This window comes from Myotis yumanensis, unplaced genomic scaffold, assembly GCF_028538775.1.
Source record: "Myotis yumanensis isolate MYYU_CA2020_CCGP unplaced genomic scaffold, mMyoYum1.0.hap1 SCAF_4, whole genome shotgun sequence".
Lineage (NCBI taxonomy): Eukaryota > Metazoa > Chordata > Mammalia > Chiroptera > Vespertilionidae > Myotis > Myotis yumanensis.
This window is the reverse complement of record NW_027223755.1, coordinates 106,359,249-106,376,797: the sequence shown is the minus strand read 5'-3', so window position 1 is coordinate 106,376,797 and position 17,549 is coordinate 106,359,249. Positions and strand designations below refer to the sequence as shown.

The following is a 17,549-nucleotide window of genomic DNA, read 5'->3' as shown; positions in this document are numbered from 1 at the left end:
TTGGAACATTTCCTGCTTAAAGATAAGGCTGCAGGCTATCTTCCTGCATCACACCTCGCTGGCGGTGGCGGTGGCGGTGGCGGTGGCGAGGTGCCAGCCCCTCCCTCCCAGCACTGATGAAATGTCTGAGATGCTGCAGGAAGCACCCAGGAGTCTGCAGAGCAGGCGCCAGCCAATAGGGGTGCTCTGATCCAGAAAGCAGGGCACTGACCCAATTTTATCTTCTCTGCTTAGAGCAGCTGACAGCGAGTGCGAAGGGCAGAGATGTCTGGGGCCTACGGCACATGAGCCGGGGTGAAGAGGCCGAGCCACTCTCCCTTCACTCATGTCTGTTGCTGAAGCACAAGGTTAAGAACTTGCCCTTTGAAATCAGAGAGACGCGGTTTTAATCCTATGTTATTACTTCCTAGCTATCGAGCCTCAGTTTTCTCATCTAAAAAAATGGGGATTGCCCTGGCTGGGTGGCCGGGTGGTTGGAGCTTCGTTTCATGCTCCAACCAAAAGGATAGGGTTCCATCCCCAGTCAGAGGGCGTGTATGGGAGGCAATCGACAGATGTTTCTCTCTCACATCAATGTTTTTCTCGCTCCCTCCCTCTCTCTCTAAAAATCAATAAAAACATATCCTCAGTTTAAGATTTTTTTAAAATGGGGATAGTATCAACCGTACAGGGTGGTTTTTGAGAAGTAAATAAGGCCATTGATATAAAACGCTTAGCACTAGGCTGGCGATCTCTGAACTGAGGTCTGAAGGATGGTAACAGGCACTCAGGATTATATTTATTCATAATTTATTCATAAGTATGTACGTGTGTGTGCGTGCACGCGCACACGTAGTGGGTGGAGATTAATGTTTGGAGTTATTTCTCCCTCTTTACTGAGCAACATGGCAGCTATTTTACGGATGTTAAAGTACAAAACTCCACCCTGAAGGCAGTGGTGCAGGTACTAGCACACCTGGGCCAGGACTCCTGGGCTCCCCGTCCCGGTCTGGGACCCGAGCGAGTTACTTACCTCTCCAGTTTCTCCAGCCGTAAACTAGAGATAATAAAACCCTACTCACAGGGCTGTCGTGAAGATAAATGAGATCGAGTATGCCAGTACCTGCATGCGCTCAGAGCAGCGCCTTGCTCAGTAGAGAACATCAGAAAAAGGAAAAAGAAACAAATCCCCGAGCGCAGCCTCCCTTAAAGAGCAGGTGCCGATGAGGAATTTAATAAGATCTTCGTGTTTTGATTGTTGAATAAAGGAGCCGCCCCCCCCCCCCCCCCCCGCGCCGCCCCCCCTGCCCCGCCAGGTCCTGCATGAGGCAGGTGGTTCTCAGCCAGTGGGAAGGCAGAGCTGCAAGCAGCCCTGTCCGGGGCCCTGGGAACCCGTTTGTGCCTTGGGACAGGCTGACGACATGAATGTGATGGGGAAGAGCTCTAAGGCGAGGCCCCTCTGCAGCCCGAGAGGCCCGGGGCGATGCCTCGCTGCCTCGCGCTCCACATCGGAAGAGCTCGGGGCTGCACCCACCGCAGCTCCGGGAAACTCAGCAGGAGGAAGCCGGGCGGTGCTGCTGGTCCTCCCGTAACCTGCGGGTTGTCTAACTGTCCCTGGGTTTCATGTAGAGGAACGACTAGTGACTACACAGAGGTCACTGCCGTGAGAGACGCTTCTGACTCACAGCTCCCCAAAGCAGGAGGGCGGGGGCAGGCCACAGGGGCCGCACAGGTCAGGAAGGAGGCAGGAGGAGGGAGGGCGAGTGCGGCCTGAAGCCTCCCCTGCGGCCGGGCAGGCGAGCTTGAGCAAGTTGAGGATGGCACAGTGTGATCATGTCGGCAGGCTCTGGGTCACAGGGGTTTCTCTGGGTGCCCGGTGCCTGGCCCTGGGATGCGTAGGTCGGGGGAGACTGGTGTGGTGTAAGAAGTTAGGTAAACGGCAGCTGGTGCTCAGGGTCGCTGGCTGGCACAGAGAAGGCGTGCTGTCTGCTCTCTGTGGGGATGAGCTGGCTCTGGGAGGGGCAAAGCTTCAGGCTCTAAGGCAGCGGTTCTCAACCTGTGGGTCGCGACCCCTTTGGGGGTCGAACGACCCTTTCACAGGGGTCGCCTAAGACCATCCTGCGTATCAGATATTTACATTACGATTCATAACAGTAGCAACATTACAGTGATGAAGTAGCAACGAAAATAATTTTATGGTTGGGTCACAACATGAGGAACTGTATTTAAAGGGCCAGAAGGTTGAGAACCACTGCTGTAAGACCTCATAAAATATGGAAAATAAAAGCATGACTAACACCCAACTGAGGGGTTGTCCAGGGAAAGCTAAGAATGCTGTCACCTTATTTAAACTCTGATTGCGTTCCTGCCGCTTAACTGCTTTCATTTACTTGTTTTGAAAGTCAGGCTGAGCGACTCCCTGGCCCTAAAACCGCGTGAACCCGCGTGAGAGCGGCACTCACCCAGGTATCCGTCTCTCGCCTCCGGCGTCAGCGGGTCATTCCCAACAAAGGCGTTGCCCCGCAGGTCGGCCTGCAGGTCCAGAAAGCCCCCAGCCCAGTCCTTGGCGCCGACGGCCCCCACGACGCCGTGGTTCTGCCCGGGGAGGAGACGAGCAGGGTCAGAACGGGGCGGCTGCGTGCCCACGCCCGCCCTTGGCCCATTCTCAGCCCTGCTCAGCCCCACTCACCCCGCGGAGGTCTGCGCTGATCCCGCTGGAGGACAGCTCCATGTTGAAGGAGGTCAGGTCCTGTTTGTTTGTGCCTAAGGGGCAGGCGAGACCCAGGGGCAGTAAACACAGTGACATGCACGGGACTGAGGGAAAAGCACAGCGTGTGCCAGCGGCTTCCACTCCATGAGCCCCGATGCGTGTCCAGCCACTGCCATCAGCTTGTCTGAGACGCAGCATTCGACTTCTGTGCCCACTAGGACTTCCCCACTTCAGCAGATGACACCCCCACCTCCTCGGGAATCGTGCTGGAAACCCAGGAATAAACCTTGATTCCTCCCTGTCCCCCTGTTCTATCTCCAAGATATCACTAACTCACATCGGTTCTACCTTCAAACTACACCTGAACACTTACCAGAGGAAGTGACATCTAAACTGAGACCTGTGCGGCCAGCGTGGCTCAGTGGTTGAGCCTCAGACCTCTGAACCAGGAGGTCATGGTTCAATTGGTGGTCAGGGCACATGCCTGGGTTGCGAGCTTGATTCCCGGCGTGGGGCGTGCAGGAGGTAGCCGATCAATGATTCTCTCTCATCATTGATGTTTCTCTCTCTCTTCCCCTCTCCCTTCCTCTCTGAAATCAATAAAAAATTTTTTTTTAAAAATAAGTAAACTAAGACCTGAAGGATGAGCAAGGGCAGGTCAGAAGAGAGGATAAGGGCTACAGATAATAAGAGCTATAATTTAGAGCTGAGCAAGTTGCTAAGCAGTTGTTAGGGGTTGAGTTGTGGTCCCTAAAAAAGGTGTGTTGAGCCCCAGCTGGTTTGGCTCAGTGTTTAGAGCATCGGCCTGTGGACTAAAGGGTCCCAGGTTTGATTCCAGTCAAGGGCATATGCTCAGGTTGCGGGCTCAATCCCCAGTGGGGGGCGTGCAGGAGGCAGCCGATCAATGATTCTCTCTCATCATTGATGTTTCTCTCTCTCTCTCCCTCTCCCTTCCTCTATGAAATCAATAATATATATATATTTTTTAATTTTGTTTTATTGCTTAAAGTATTACAAAAGTATTACATATGTCTCCTGCCCCCCCCCCCCCCTTAACATTCCCCCGGTCTCCCCTACCCCCCAGTGTCTTGTGTCCATTGGTTATGCTTATAAAAATATATTTTTAAAAAAAGGTATGTTGAAGTCCTAACCCTAGTACTTCAGAATGTGACCTTATTTGGAAATATGGTCTTTAAGAGGTAATCAAGTTAAGATGAGGTCAGTAGGGTGGGCCCCAACCCAATATGACTGACGTCCTTGTAAAATGGGAAATTCAGACGCAGAGACAGACACGCACAGAGGGAAGATAAGGTGAAGACACAGGGGAGAAGACAGCCATGTGACTGAGCGACGCAGTGCAAGTCGAGGAAGGCCGCGGACTGCTGGCAAACACCAGGAACCAGGAGAGGCAAGGAGAACGCTCTTCTAGAACTTTCAGAAAGAGCATGGCCCTGCTGACCCCTTGATTTCACACTCCTAGCCTCTAGTACTATAAGACAGTAAATGTCTGTTGCTTTAACCACTGCTGTGTGGTACTTGGTTATAGCAGCCCTCGGAAACTAGCACAGCAGTTACACCTTACAATCCTGTGAGATCGGCGTCATCATCCCCCTCTAACAGAGAACGAGGAGCCTCGGAGAGGCAGAATGACCTGGCTGCGGCCCGCAGCACAGGCAGAGCGGATTCTTGAGCAGGTCTGCCTGGTTCTACTGTACACACCACACTGCTCCTGGAGCGCCCCCATTCCCGCTTCCTGGACACTGAACCGAGGCATTCCAGCGAGACTGTGGGGACCGGGCCAGATGTCGCCAACGTGCTGAGCTGAACCCCAAAGCTCTGGCCCAGCAAAGGTGCCTTCCCTGTGGGAACCATGTCCCTTCCAGCAGACGAGGCCTCCTGGGGAAATACCCTCCCATGGCCCGTCCTCCACCTGCTGATGCCAATCAAAATCTTCTCTATTCTGGACCAAGGAAGAGGGCCTATGGGCTACTTGCAATTGGCCGCAGCCCGCTTACCCATCTTAAGTCATTTGAGGCCTTGGATAACGGGAATGAAGAAGCTGAGGGGGGGTAAGGCATTATGGTCATTCCACAGGGCTCAGCTGACTCCGGCAAGATAGAGTTCAGTCCTGGGCCTCAGCCTGGGCCAAGCTAAACTTCAGGAGGAAGAAGGAATTTCAGAGGGAACAGGAGCTGCTCCTAAATTCCTGCCCGGGGTCTTTCTCAGGAAAGCTCTCAGCGCTGCGCCAGCCACCGAGGAGGTGCCCTTACTACTAGTCAGCGTGCCTCTAACCTAATGTCCCAGGTGAGCTTCTGTATGTCATTTCTTGAACTAGCTCTCCAGGGTCTGCCACTCACCCTCAATGGCATAGATCTTCTTCTGCAGCTCAGTGAACAGGTCTTTAAGCTTCTCAAATGTGTCCAGAATCTTCACAAACTCTTCCACGGGTTTTGAAGCAAATTTGTGAAGTGAATCCTGATTTTTCTTGGTCGCAAAATGCTTCCCGATCTGTGAGGGAGAGAAGAGAGAAGTGCTGACATCCCCAGAATCGCAGACCAATTTCCTATTATTTTCACACGACCATGGCTCCCGGGAGAAAGGGAAGTCGGGTCAGAAACAGGAGAGGGAAGATGAGACGTAGGAAGAAGGCAGAGGCTTGGCACCCGGGGCCCATACCCCAATGATGTAGCGGATGATGTCATTGGCCACACTGATGTCGCCGATGTCAGTGGCTTCCCCATCCGTGATGATGATAAGCACTTTGCTGGCATCTGGCCGCGCCCCAAGTTCCTTCCGGAAGACCTGGGTCCTGTATTTAAGGAGGCGGGATGTGAGAGACTCCCCCAAATCATATGAAGTCTCCCTCACCCCGCCCCCTCTCATTAACTCACTGCCCTGCTGATTATGAAAAGCTCTTCTCACATCCTCCCCCCCTCCACCCCTCCCACCTCCCTCCCCCCTCCCTCCCGGCAGCGATTCCCAGCTGCCAAGTTCTCTTCTGAGCCTCCCTCCTTGTCCTTGCTGCCACACCTCTCCTCAGCCAGTACCTTCAACTGAATTCGGGCAGCCAGGAGGTCGCCCCAGAACCCATCAGTGGGAAGGGGAGGCTTCGTGAGGGGAGACCTGGGCATCCTACCCTCCATTTCAACCATGTGGCAACTCTCTTCCATCAGATATGTTGGTGATTTAGGTGATATTTCCCGGCGGGGGGGCGGGGGGTTCCATGGCCAAAGAAAACGGGAAAGTCACTCGTCCTGAGCAGGCGCATATAGCACCCACCGTCTCTGCCGCCCGCGCCCCCGGCGGCCTGTAGGCCTCTGCTGCAGCAAGTCTCCCGCGGAAGTGAAGTAACTGATTTCTGTGTCAATTTTCCCCCAAACGCACGGACATGAGTCCCTCAAGGAAAGGGCCATGTTTACTTTGCTGCTGCACCTATGGCTGCTGACAGAGCAGGTGCTCAGCGCGTGTGAAATAGCAGGACGGGAGGACTGAGTACTGGACGGACCCGGCTCCAGGTTCCGCCCCTCTGCAGCCTCCTCATGAAGCAAGATCGGTCGCCCACAGATTTTGCTGGGAGAGCAGTTGTATTGGAACCATCTGACCCTCTTCCCCCACCCCACAGCGAACCAGCGACGGACAATTAATCCAGGAGCCGCCTGTCCACAAGCCCTGACTGTGACAGGACCTGCTTTAGGAGCAGAAGCTGAGAGCCACGTAGAGCGGCCACAGTGAGAGGCGAAGGAGAGACGCGGGGAGGAGGGCTGAAAAGTTCCTTGGGAGCCGCCAACGACACAGGAGCCCTGATGGGCAGGCCCCAAACACCTGCTGTCAAGACCTCTACTTCTATGTTGGATGCAAACTATTTCTCTAACCTCCATCCACACAGACATGGCCCAGCGTGGGTCCTGTTCATGGGTCTCTACCCCATCTAGATTTTTCAACAGCCCCCCAGCTGGCTTCCCTGCTTCCATCTCTGCCCCCTCCACAGTCTCATATCGACCCTGCAGCCAGAGGGAGCCTTTCTAAAAACATGAATCAGATGATCACCCCTCTGCTCAAAACCTCCCATGATGCCGCATTTACTCAGAGGAAAAGCCAAAGTCCCCACTAGGCCTCCCACTCCGCCCTCCTTCGTGCTCTTTCTCCCTCCCACACTTCTCTCCAGCCACGCTGTGCCCTGCTTTCCTTGGAACATCCCGAGCATCTCACCTCGGCCCTTTGCTACGCCCTCCGCTGGGTCTTCCCCCGGGTTTCCACATGGCTCACTTCCTCAACTCCAACAAGTCTTTGCTCAGACGTAACCTTCCCCGATCCTCCTATTGAGTATTGCTTTGTTTTTAATAAAACGTATCTTCTCCCGTATTAACTAATTTACTTATTCATCCTGCTGATGACATTTCTCTCCTCTGCTAGAATGTTAAGGTTCAAGAGGGCAGAGATTTTTCTTTGTTCTATTCACTGCTCTCGTCCCGGCCCCTAGAACATGGCAAATAACCACCTGCAGGCCCGTGCCAGCCCTCAGCGGTTTTTATATGGTCCATGAGCTAAAAATGTGTGCTTATGTTTTTGTTTTCAAAGGGTTACAAAAACAAACAAAGAATAATATGCAACAGATACTGTATGTGGCCAGAAAAACCTAAAATATTTACTATTTGGTCCTTTACAGAAAAACAAACAAAAAAAACACTTTCCAACTCCTAATCTGGAATACTGCCCAGCACACAGCCAGAATGTCAAGAAGTATTTATGAAATCCATGTCCATGACTTTCTGCTCCCACAGTTGACACCTGTTAGGGTGTCTTCCCATCCTGTGGTGACCCCTTTCTCTAAGAATTACCCCCTTCCCCTGGAGGGACCCCAAAATCCATGTCTGTGTCATGTGACTCTGCCCCATAAAGTAGACCCAGGCCGTGGCTGGGTGGACCTAACCCAGGCTTAGCCAATCACTTTCTCGCCTGGAGGCTGGAATTCAGGTTGAGGAACTGAAGCTGCCATTTTTTCAGTGGGTGTCGCCTGACTGTGTACCCACCAAAGCTGTCTTCAGAGAGAAAAGAATGAAGTGGCTAATGACAGGTCAAGCAAGCCCCAGAAGGAAAGAGCTAGAAACACGCATGCAGAGCCCTGGGATGTATCACACGCATGTTCAACTTGTGCAAATCCAACTCTACATCCTTGGCAAAGAAATGCAGAGGAGAGAAGTGTAATAGTATAGGAGACCCATCTGGCTGTTTCACTCAACTTGGGTGTCTATCCAGGGGAACATGGGAGAGGAGATGCAATTCTCTTCTTCCTCAAATTGCTCTCAGTTTCCATGGCCAGTCTAATGTTTAAAAATAGGTCTTTAAAAAATATACAATGTGGCCCTTCAACACAACCCTGCTTCGTCCATTTAGGTCTCAATTTAAACACAGCAATCTGATCCAGCAGGGGAAAATTTTTTTCTGTAATAAATTGAGATAGACTAGTTTCCAGTATGGGACTTGGACATATTGAATTTTATGAACAATTCAAGGATAATTCTGAGTATTTGAGATTTTTGTTCATGGGCTGACTTCAAAGCTGATCCCCGTCTAAGAAGTGACTCTGCTGTGGCTGCCGTGGTTCACAATCGCTTTCTGAGTCCTGGCTCTGGTCCCTCGTGAGGCCTGGCCATCCTCCCTGTCTCAGAGGCTCATGAGTACCCCTGTAGCCTCCCTTGGGATTTAGTCAGTTAAAGTCAACTTCTCTTACAGCCCAGAGCCTTGAGTTCTTACCATAACCTGCCCCTTGCTGCACCCACCTGTTGGGTTCTACACCCCAACTTAAAGAAGCCAGTGCGCACAGAACAACTGACGGATGGGCTCTCTCTTGCCAAAGGGAACTCACGCGACATAGTTTATGGCACCGAAGGTGTTGGTCAGCTGGCTCATATGTTTTGCTTTGCCCAGCAGCACATCAGGGTTCTTCTGATTAACATAATCCAAGAAAGTAAATTCTGTTTTGTAGGTCGTGGAAAACTGAACAGCAGCAAACTATAAGAAGAAGGAAGAAATGAGATGTTATATCAGCCTTCTCACTCGTCTGCTCCGATCTCTACTTCTTTTTCTTTTATGCTTTCATTGATCTCAGAGAGAGGAAGGGAGAGGAAAAGAGAAATAGAAACATCAATGATGAGAGAGAATCATCAATTGGCCACCTCCTGCACATCCCCTACCGGGAATGGAGCCTGCAACCCAAGCATGTGCCCTGACCGGGAATCCAACCGTGACCTCCTTGTTCATGGGTTGACATTCAAACATGGAGCCACGCCAGCCGGCCTGGCTCCAACCTCTACTTCTTATCCAGGACTTGGGTCACCCAACTCCACTGCCCTGCCTCGAATCATTCTTTTGAAAATAAACAGACACAAAATAAAATTAAATAAATCCCTGACTCTTTATCTGTTGAGCACCAGTTCTCTGGGTCTGCCTACCTCACTTACAGAACTGGTTCCCAGTAGCTCTTCTCCTGAGTGACCCTGCTGAATAGGGTACAGTTGGCTGAGCCAAGGATAGCTGCTTGACTGAGGGTAGGCCAATAATTTTTTCTCTGAGAATTTGGAATTTGCAGTGGGAGGGGTTGGTTGAACCAACCTCCTGAAACTTTAACGTGTGAACTTAAGAACTTTCCACAGGCCCATGTGATCCAAAGAAGCTGAGGGAGCCATTCTACACAGAGAGAGAGAAAGCGAAAAGGGAGGCAAAAGTAAAAAAGAAACAGAAATGAGAACTAGAGGAAATTCTAGAAGCTTTCTATTCCTTGTTCGTGTCCCTTGCAGAGGTCCAATTATACCTATCCATGCCCTTAGGGCCTGGGAACACCTAAAACTTCCTAGACGTACTAAAATTTCCTTTTATGCCTTAAGGAGGCACCGATAACCAGGAATCCTGGCTAATACACTTACCTGGTAGGAAGAGTTGCTGAGTTTCTTCATCACATCCTTCATGAAGGCCAGAATTTTCTGAAATTCATTTTGTTGCAAGCTCGCTGAGCCATCAAACAGGAACACCAGGTCTACGTTACCCTTGATACACTCTACGGAAGCCAGAAACAGAGGGATTTGGTAACGTGTCCCTGATGTTGGCCTGCCCACGCTGGTGCCCATGGATGGCCAGCCACTTGCAGGCATGTTTACCCACTGCGTCCCCAGGTCCTTACCCTGATAGCCAGGGCGCCCCTGCAGCACAGGGCCCTTCAGGTTCTGGTGGAAGAGGTAACACTGGCCACTTAGATAGATATTCTGGTCACATGTCCGAGAGAGCCCGGGGTCACAGGCCTGCAGGGAGCAACGGTAAAAGGGTTTCAGCTTCCTCTTGCGGTGCATGCGGATATCATCAGCCAAGAACAAAACCCTTCAGAGTCCTCATCCCCTGACCTCACGCCCTGTATCCGACTGGTTACCAAGCCAAGGGAATTCTGCCTCCAGGTTTCTTATTCCAGTATCTCCATCCCCACTGCCAATGCTCTATGCCAATCAATGCTCACTGCCTACTCTGGGTCCTGGAGGATAGGATCTAAAAGCCTTAGTTTCGGCCCTGACCGGTTTGGCTCAGTAGATAGAGCGTTGGCCTGCGGACTGAAGGGTCCCGGCTTCGGTTCCGGTCAGGGGCATGTGTCTTGGTTGTGGCCACAGCCCCAGTGGGGGGTGTGCAGGAGGCAGCTGGTCGATGTTTCTCTCTCATCGATGTTTCTGACTCTCTATCCCTCTCCCTTCCTCTCTGTAAAAAATCAATAAAATACATTTTAAAAGCCTTAGTTTCGCATTCATATTGTTTACAGGTGGGCACTATCCTACATTTCCAGGCCATCCCCTTCCATTCCCAATCACACATTCTGTGTTTAAGCCAAAATTACTCACTATTCCCAGAATACACACAGTGTTCCTTTCATTTATGACTACAACTAGAGGCCGGATGCATGAAATTCGTGCAAAGGGCTCAGCCCTCGCAGACGCAGTGGCTTGCCTTGGCCCTCACAGCCCCCAGCTTCATCCAGAAGGTCGTCCGGAAGGACATCTGGAAGGTTGTTCGGATGTCCAGTCTAATTAGCATATTACACTTTTATTATTATAGATTCCTGCCAGGCTACAATTTTTTGAAAGTCTGGGCTCATGTCATGGTCATCTTTGTATCTCACTCCCCTTCCCCCATCATAACCTAGCACACTGCTTGGCATGTAATAGTAGCTAAGTAAACAAGCTCCAATTAAATACGGGATCGATATTTCAATCAGTCTTCTATTTCTCACGTAGCTGTTGGATGCTGTTGAAATGAATTGTAAAGAGCAATGGACTTGGAATCAAATGGGAATTTGATTCAAATCCCTGCTCTATCTCTTTAAAACCATGTGACCCTTGCCAAGTCTCTCCCCGTTGGTCCTGTTTCCTCATGTGTAAAAAATGTGAAGAGGGTTAAAAGAGATAAAGAAGTGTTTTTCAAACTTTAGGCATTTGTGTAGCACTTCGCAATTTCTGCCATATGGTATATCATTCATACCATTATTTCCTTAATATTTTATTTACTTTAAATTTACTTTTAAAAAATACTTTAGCCTCATCCTAACCAATGCAATCTAAGAAATCATGAATTTGAAATGCTTGTTGTACATTTTTCTACTAGTTCATTAAATAAATATGTAACTATTCAAAGATTAAGTTTGTGTACCACCAAAAATCATCTTGTATATCAATCGTTATAGATAGTTAATATTTGGAAAAAACTTAGGTAAGTAAGGTCTTGAAAATAGCTGGCTCATAGTTTATTCTCAATAAACACTGACTCCAAATCGCTCTGATGCCTTTAATCTTCTATAGGATCTTTTTTTTAAAAAAATCCTCACCCAAGGATATGTTTCTTTATTGATTTCTGAGAGAGAGAGAGAGAGAGAGAGAGAGAGAGAGAGAAATGTTGGTGTGAGAAACATTGGTCGGCTGCCCCTTGTATGTGCCCTGACAGGAATTGAACCTACAATGTGGAAATGTGCGCTGACCGGGAATCGAACCCAAGACTCTTTGGTGCACAACCGACTGAGCCTCACCAGCCAGGGCCTTCACTATGACCTTTAATCCATTTTTTTCTTTCTTCTTTTCAATCAGTTTCCTAGCCTTGAGCTTCACGGGCTCTGACATCACACGACACAAAATTCTTACCAACATGTTTCCATTGGTGGGATCTGTCGCCAAGGTCATTCCCAAGTACTGAGAGGTGTAGTTGGAACCTGTGGGCACCATAAGGTTGGTCTGGAGGAATTTGGGCAATCCCGGCGTGGAGGGGGCCAGCCCCGACTTCCCCGAGGCACCTCCTCCCAGCTCCCTCACCAGCTACTCACCGCTCAGGCCCACTGGCAGGCAGCGGCCAGTGTCTGGCTGGCACTGGTAGAGGTTTCCTGGGCTGCTCCCCTCACCCGGAGCTCCCACAACAACCCTGATGAGAAATCTCACCTGTGAGATGGAGTTACCCAGGTCTTTACCTCCCCACTCCTACCTCGTAAGGGGTATCCTATCCCCGGCCAGGCACCTCAAAGCCATGCAGCCTTCTCCCTCGGGCCCCCACCTATTGCTTCCTTACTGAATCCCAGAGAAGTCACCCAACATGCCAGAACTCTAGAAAGTTAGGAATTATTTCCATCAGTCTAGAACAGCGGTCGGCAAACTCATTAGTCAACAGAGCCAAATATCAACAGTACAACGATTGAAATTTCTTTTGAGAGCCAAATTTTTTAAACTGAAACTATATAGGTAGGTACCTTGTTATTAACTTCATTAGGGTACTCCTAAGCTGGCCTTTGCTAAAGACGTCCTCAATCTGATTGAGGTACGTTCGCTGGGATCGACCCCTTCCAACTCTCCCATCCACACTCGTCTTGTATACTTGTTTCGTCTATCTCCTTTCCGAAAACCGACTTCTGCGCATGGGCCACGAAGTTTCAATCGCACTGCACCTGTGCGCCCGCACTTGGTGTTTTGTGGAAGAGCCACACTCAAGGGGCCAAAGAGCCGCGACCACTGCTCTAGAAAGACTGAGGACCAGAGAATATGCCAGAATGTTACATTATAAGTTCATTCAATCAGGCATCAAAGACCTACAGCTTAGCCGCTCTGTGCTAGGCAGGCAGGGGTGCAGCATGGCCAGGTGTTTGGGGGCTGGGACGGTTCCCCTTTGGGTTCCTATGTGGCGCTTGGGCGGTGCATGGGCCTCATCCTGCCATCCCGAGGCCTTGCTCCTGTTCCTGAGAAATCTCCCCACGTTCTCCTTGACCCTGAGGCTCTCACTGGCCAGCCCCGGGCTGACGTGGGTGCCTTGTCCCAGGCTCTGCGGGGCAGGGGCACCTGGGGCATCCGCTCACCCGTTTCCAACCTGCAGGACACGGTACCCAAAGTGCCTCCCGGCGAGTGGGAAGGACAAGTTTTGCACGTGCCGCACGTCCAGGTTGTAGCCGGAGGCCGGGGCTGAGGGAGACAAGGGGGCTGTCAGCCACTTCTGGCCAGGGACCCCCACCCCCACCCCCACCCCGCGCCCTGCACTCCGACTGGCTGCTGCCCACGTGCCCCACTGAATGGGTCGACCCCGAAGGGCCGGCGGCCTCCGGACCAGGCAGAGCGAGGGCTGGAACCAGCCTCCCTGGCCTCCCCCGAGGGCCTCGGCTCAGGGAGATGTGGGCTGCGACGCCCTGCTCCCCGGAGCCTGGCAGTCCCAGGGCCTGGGAAGGACACGACTTCCCGTTGGCCTTTCAGCAAAGAAGGAAGGATGAGAAGGCAGAGGCCCGTGGGAGAGGAGCAGACGGAAGGGGCCCCAGGAGGAGCTGGGGATGTCCCAAGGCAGGGTGTATCTCCCACACACTCATTTCTCCTTGAGCCGGGGGCCCAGGCGCCTGAGAACTCAAATGGTTATCCTCAGGCTTCCTCCCACACACAGCCTCAGGGTTTCAAGATCCCCGCGAAGCTCCCTCCTCCCTCCTCCCTCCTCCCTCCTCCCTCCTCCCTCCTCCCTCTTCCCTCCTCCCTCTCCCCTCTTCCCTGCTCTTATGCTCCCACGCTCCCCACCGGCCAGGGACCAGTCTCTTCCTTGGCCTCAGATCTCGGATTCCCGGCCTCAGGCAGCCTGGGCTGCAAGTCCCAAGCTTTGCTCGGGCCCTGCTGGCCTTCCAGGCACCAGGCTGATTTCACAGCATGCCGGGCTGTCAGAGGCGGGGCCCCAGCATTGTTCAGGTGAAGGGACTGAGGCCCAGAAAGGGGCAGGACTTGCCTGAGATGCCACAGAGAGGAGCACCGGGTGGAGCAGACCCCGCACAGCTCTGGGTACCCGTTTCCACCTGCCTGGGGAGGGGCCCGCGCTCTCACCTCTCCCTGTTGCCATCCTTGTCCCCCTCCCGTCTTTCCTCCACACCTGGCCTGTGCTTTGGACTCTGACTTTCTTTGGGGCCCTCTCCTCTAGATCCCTGGGCCCCACATCACCTTGGCCAGTGCCACCCGAGAGCAGCTCCTCCTTGGCTCTCGTTCTGTAAGGCCTGCGGCTCCCTGGCCACAGCCACATGTCCCTCCCCGCCTCTCCTCTCTTGCTTACCAAGGAGAAAAGGCCCAGGCAGCAGCAGCCTTGCTACAGCGATGAACCAGTTCATCTTTGAAGCAGGCGGGTCTCAGAGGACCCTGGGGATCGCTGGCGACCTAGAGGGGGCGAGAGAAGAAATGATAATGCCTCGGGGCGTCTTGAAGTGGAACTTTCTCACAGAGGCGCCAGCTGATACCACTGGGTGGTGGTGAAGGAGGGGTTGAAGGGGTTGTGAAACCGCGGAGTCTCAGAGAGGAAGTGTAAGCAGGTTAGAGACTTCCTGTGCTGCTTGCGTTTTCACATCATCCAGGAGCAAACGGCACCAAGAGCCGCCGCATCTTCGTCTCTCACTGACTCATGAACCTGAGCCGCTTTCAAGCTCCGTAGAGGGCGTCCAATAAACTGAGGTACAGCCATAATGGGGCGGCGTCCTCCTACCATGGAAAGATGCCCATAACACACTGTGAGGTAAAAAGAGCACGTTACAGAGCAGTGCATTTAGAAATTCATTTTTATTCTAAAAAATCAAAAGTAACGCCCACAGAATGGTAGAAAATATTCACACATTATACCCGATATGGGACTTAAATCAAGAACAGATAAAGAACTTTTGCAACTCAACAATACAAAGACAAGCCGTTATTTTAAATGGGCAAAGAATTTGAATAGTCATTTGTCCAAAGATGATATGCACATGGCCACCAAGGTGCTCAACATCATTTAGTCATTAGAAAAACTGAAATCAAAACCAAAACAAGATACCACTTCGCACTCACTAGGATGGCTAGAATGAAAAAGAAAAGCAGTGTGGGTGAGAAGGCGGGGAAATTGGAACCCTGGTACTTTGCCAGGTGGGATGTAAGATGGCGGAAAACAGTTTGACAGTTTCTCAAAAGACAGAAATGGCAAACATAGAGTTACCATCTGACCCAGCGATTCCGAGTATAGACCCAAAAGAATTGAAAATACATACACGAATTTTCATAGCAGCATTATTCGTTTTAGGGAAACTGGGAACAATGCAGTGTCCACCACATGATGAATGGACAACAAACCGTGGTTTGCAGCCACACAATGGAATATTACTTGGCCATAAAGAGGAATGAAGCGCTGCTGGGTGCTACAACACGGATGGACTTTGTAGATATTATAATAAGTTAAAGAAGTCAGGCACAGAAGGTCACGTGCTGCATGGTTCTATTTAAGTGACATGTCCAGCATAGGCAAATCTAGAGAGACAGAAAGTACTAGTGGCTGAGAGGACGGGGGGAGCAGGGAATGAGGAGTGGCTGTGGTGGGTATAGGGTTTCTTTTTGGGGTGATGACATGTTCTGGAATTAGGTGGTGGTGCTTGTTGCACAACGTTATGAATGTATTAAAAACCACTGGGTTATACACTTAAAAACGGTAATTTTATGATATGTAAATTATACCTCAAAAAAGGAAGAAGCTGAAATTATGTGTGTTTGTGTGTGAGTGTAAAGCAAATCCGAAAGGACACAAACTAAACTCCAAACAGAATAAGGTTTATACTTTCTGTATTGCCTGAGAAAAATACCTTTTACAACGAGGACGTATAATGGGAAGTTTTGAAAGAATAAAGATGTTAAAAGCACAACGGGATAGAAGCGCTGTATCTGTGTATGCGAAAGTGGGCAGGACACCGAGCCGCCCTGTGTGGTGAGGAGGGCCTGGCCCCCCTGCCGGGCCACTGCCAGCGTCCGGCCCTGGGGAAGGCGTGTGTACGCCGGTCACTCATCACCCCCTGCCCACAGCTACCAGGTGGCACGCTGGCTCCTGGGCATTAGGTGAGGTCAGAGGGCCTTTTTCAAATTCAGTTAAAATCAGATCATCAGACTGGCTTCTCTGATGCTCTGTATAGCAGTTCCAATTTGCATTGAACCAAATTCTTTTGTTTTGTTCTGAAATCACAACACTATGCATTTTAAAATTCAAAAGTTACAGAAGTGTGTAAAGGATAAAGACTCTCTCCTAACATCCACCTCCTGCTTCGAACGCTCAAAAGGAACCATTGTTAGCGGTTTGGAGCCCTGCAATCGTCATGACAAGATGTTGTTAGTGCTAGTCAACCATACAGGTCACACCCGTTTGGAAAAACTGTCATTATCTCAGCAGAGAACATCAACCGGAATTAACAGGCCAATCAGCTCTCTCCAGCATGAAGGTTTTCCTATCCAGCGGTTCTCAACCTGTGGGTCGCGAACAATGAAAACACATCCTGCATATCAGATATTTACATTACGATTCATAACAGTAGCAACATTACAGTTATGAAGTAGCAACAAAAATAATTTTATGGTTGGGGGTCACCACAACATGAGGAACTGTATGAAAGGGTCGCGGCATGAGGAAGGTTGAGAACCACTGCTTAGGCCAGTGGTCAGCAAACTCATTAGACAACAGAGCCAAATATCAACAGTACAACGATTGAAATTTCTTTTGAGAGCCAAATTTTTTAAACTTAAACTATATAGGTAGGTACATTGTTATTAACTTAATTAGGGTCCTCCTAAGACGTAGGAAGAGCCACACTCAAGGGGCCAAAGAGCCGCATGTGGCTAGCGAGCCGCGGTTTGCCGACCACAGACTTAGGTCATCTGCAACACTTGGATGCACCCTGGCTCCTGTGGCTTCTCAGTCTGGCCACATGCCTGGGCTGTGGGCTCGATTCCCCAGTAGGGGGCGTGCAGGAGGCAGCCGACGGATGTTTCTCCTCCCTCTCCCTCCCGTTCTCAAAATCAATAAAAATATTTATTTTAAAAACAATTTTGGGTGTTTGAATTAAGGTTTAAGCTTATAGAAACTGTAAACGTGTCAGTAGCACCACCTGGGATGAAAGGCATTACAAGTTCCTGTGTGTGTTTCAGCAGCAAGATACTCCTTCACATACTTATCATGTTCTGTTTAAGAAAAAAAAAATACTTTTTCTCCTTCTTGTTGAGGACTATAAAGCTGAGGAAGCTACAAAGTACACGTAAGCAAGCCCCAAGGATTCTGGGAAGTAGGCAGAGGCTCGGTGCCCGGAGAGCAGGTAATTCCCCTGAAGAGGTGGACTGCAGAGACCTCAGGCTGCAGGGACCACGTGGGGGTGTCCTGAGGCAGGATGTCCCCCGCACCCACACACACGGGACTGGCTGACTTCATACCTCAGACTGTCAGTTCTCCGAGGCCCCAAGTACCCTGCACTGTCTCTCGATTCTGTTCTTTTTGTTTGAATCCCCATTAGTTCTCAGCAGAACCTTCACTGCCACTCCAGTTCTTCCTTTCCTCCGCT

At 50.8% G+C, this 17,549-nt stretch overlaps 1 protein-coding gene across 4 annotated transcripts in view; it reads right to left on the bottom strand.

Annotated features, from left to right (window-relative positions):
• Window positions 1–14,416, bottom strand: part of ITGAL (integrin subunit alpha L) — a 36,241-nt gene extending 21,825 nt beyond the window's left edge. For all 4 annotated transcript variants that reach the window (XM_070413571.1, XM_070413572.1, XM_070413573.1 and 1 more), the window contains exons 1-11: window positions 14,270–14,416; window positions 13,053–13,155; window positions 12,036–12,130; window positions 11,857–11,924; window positions 9,867–9,984; window positions 9,613–9,743; window positions 8,556–8,701; window positions 5,366–5,498; window positions 5,047–5,197; window positions 2,669–2,742; window positions 2,442–2,574 (exon numbers count right to left, since the gene is read on the bottom strand). In XM_070413571.1, the coding sequence (XP_070269672.1) occupies window positions 2,442–2,574; window positions 2,669–2,742; window positions 5,047–5,197; window positions 5,366–5,498; window positions 8,556–8,701; window positions 9,613–9,743; window positions 9,867–9,984; window positions 11,857–11,924; window positions 12,036–12,130; window positions 13,053–13,155; window positions 14,270–14,324 (1,207 nt within the window). In that variant the 5' untranslated portion in view covers window positions 14,325–14,416. The remainder of the gene's footprint in view (window positions 1–2,441; window positions 2,575–2,668; window positions 2,743–5,046; window positions 5,198–5,365; window positions 5,499–8,555; window positions 8,702–9,612; window positions 9,744–9,866; window positions 9,985–11,856; window positions 11,925–12,035; window positions 12,131–13,052; window positions 13,156–14,269) is intronic.
• Window positions 14,417–17,549: the final 3,133 nt, after the last annotated feature.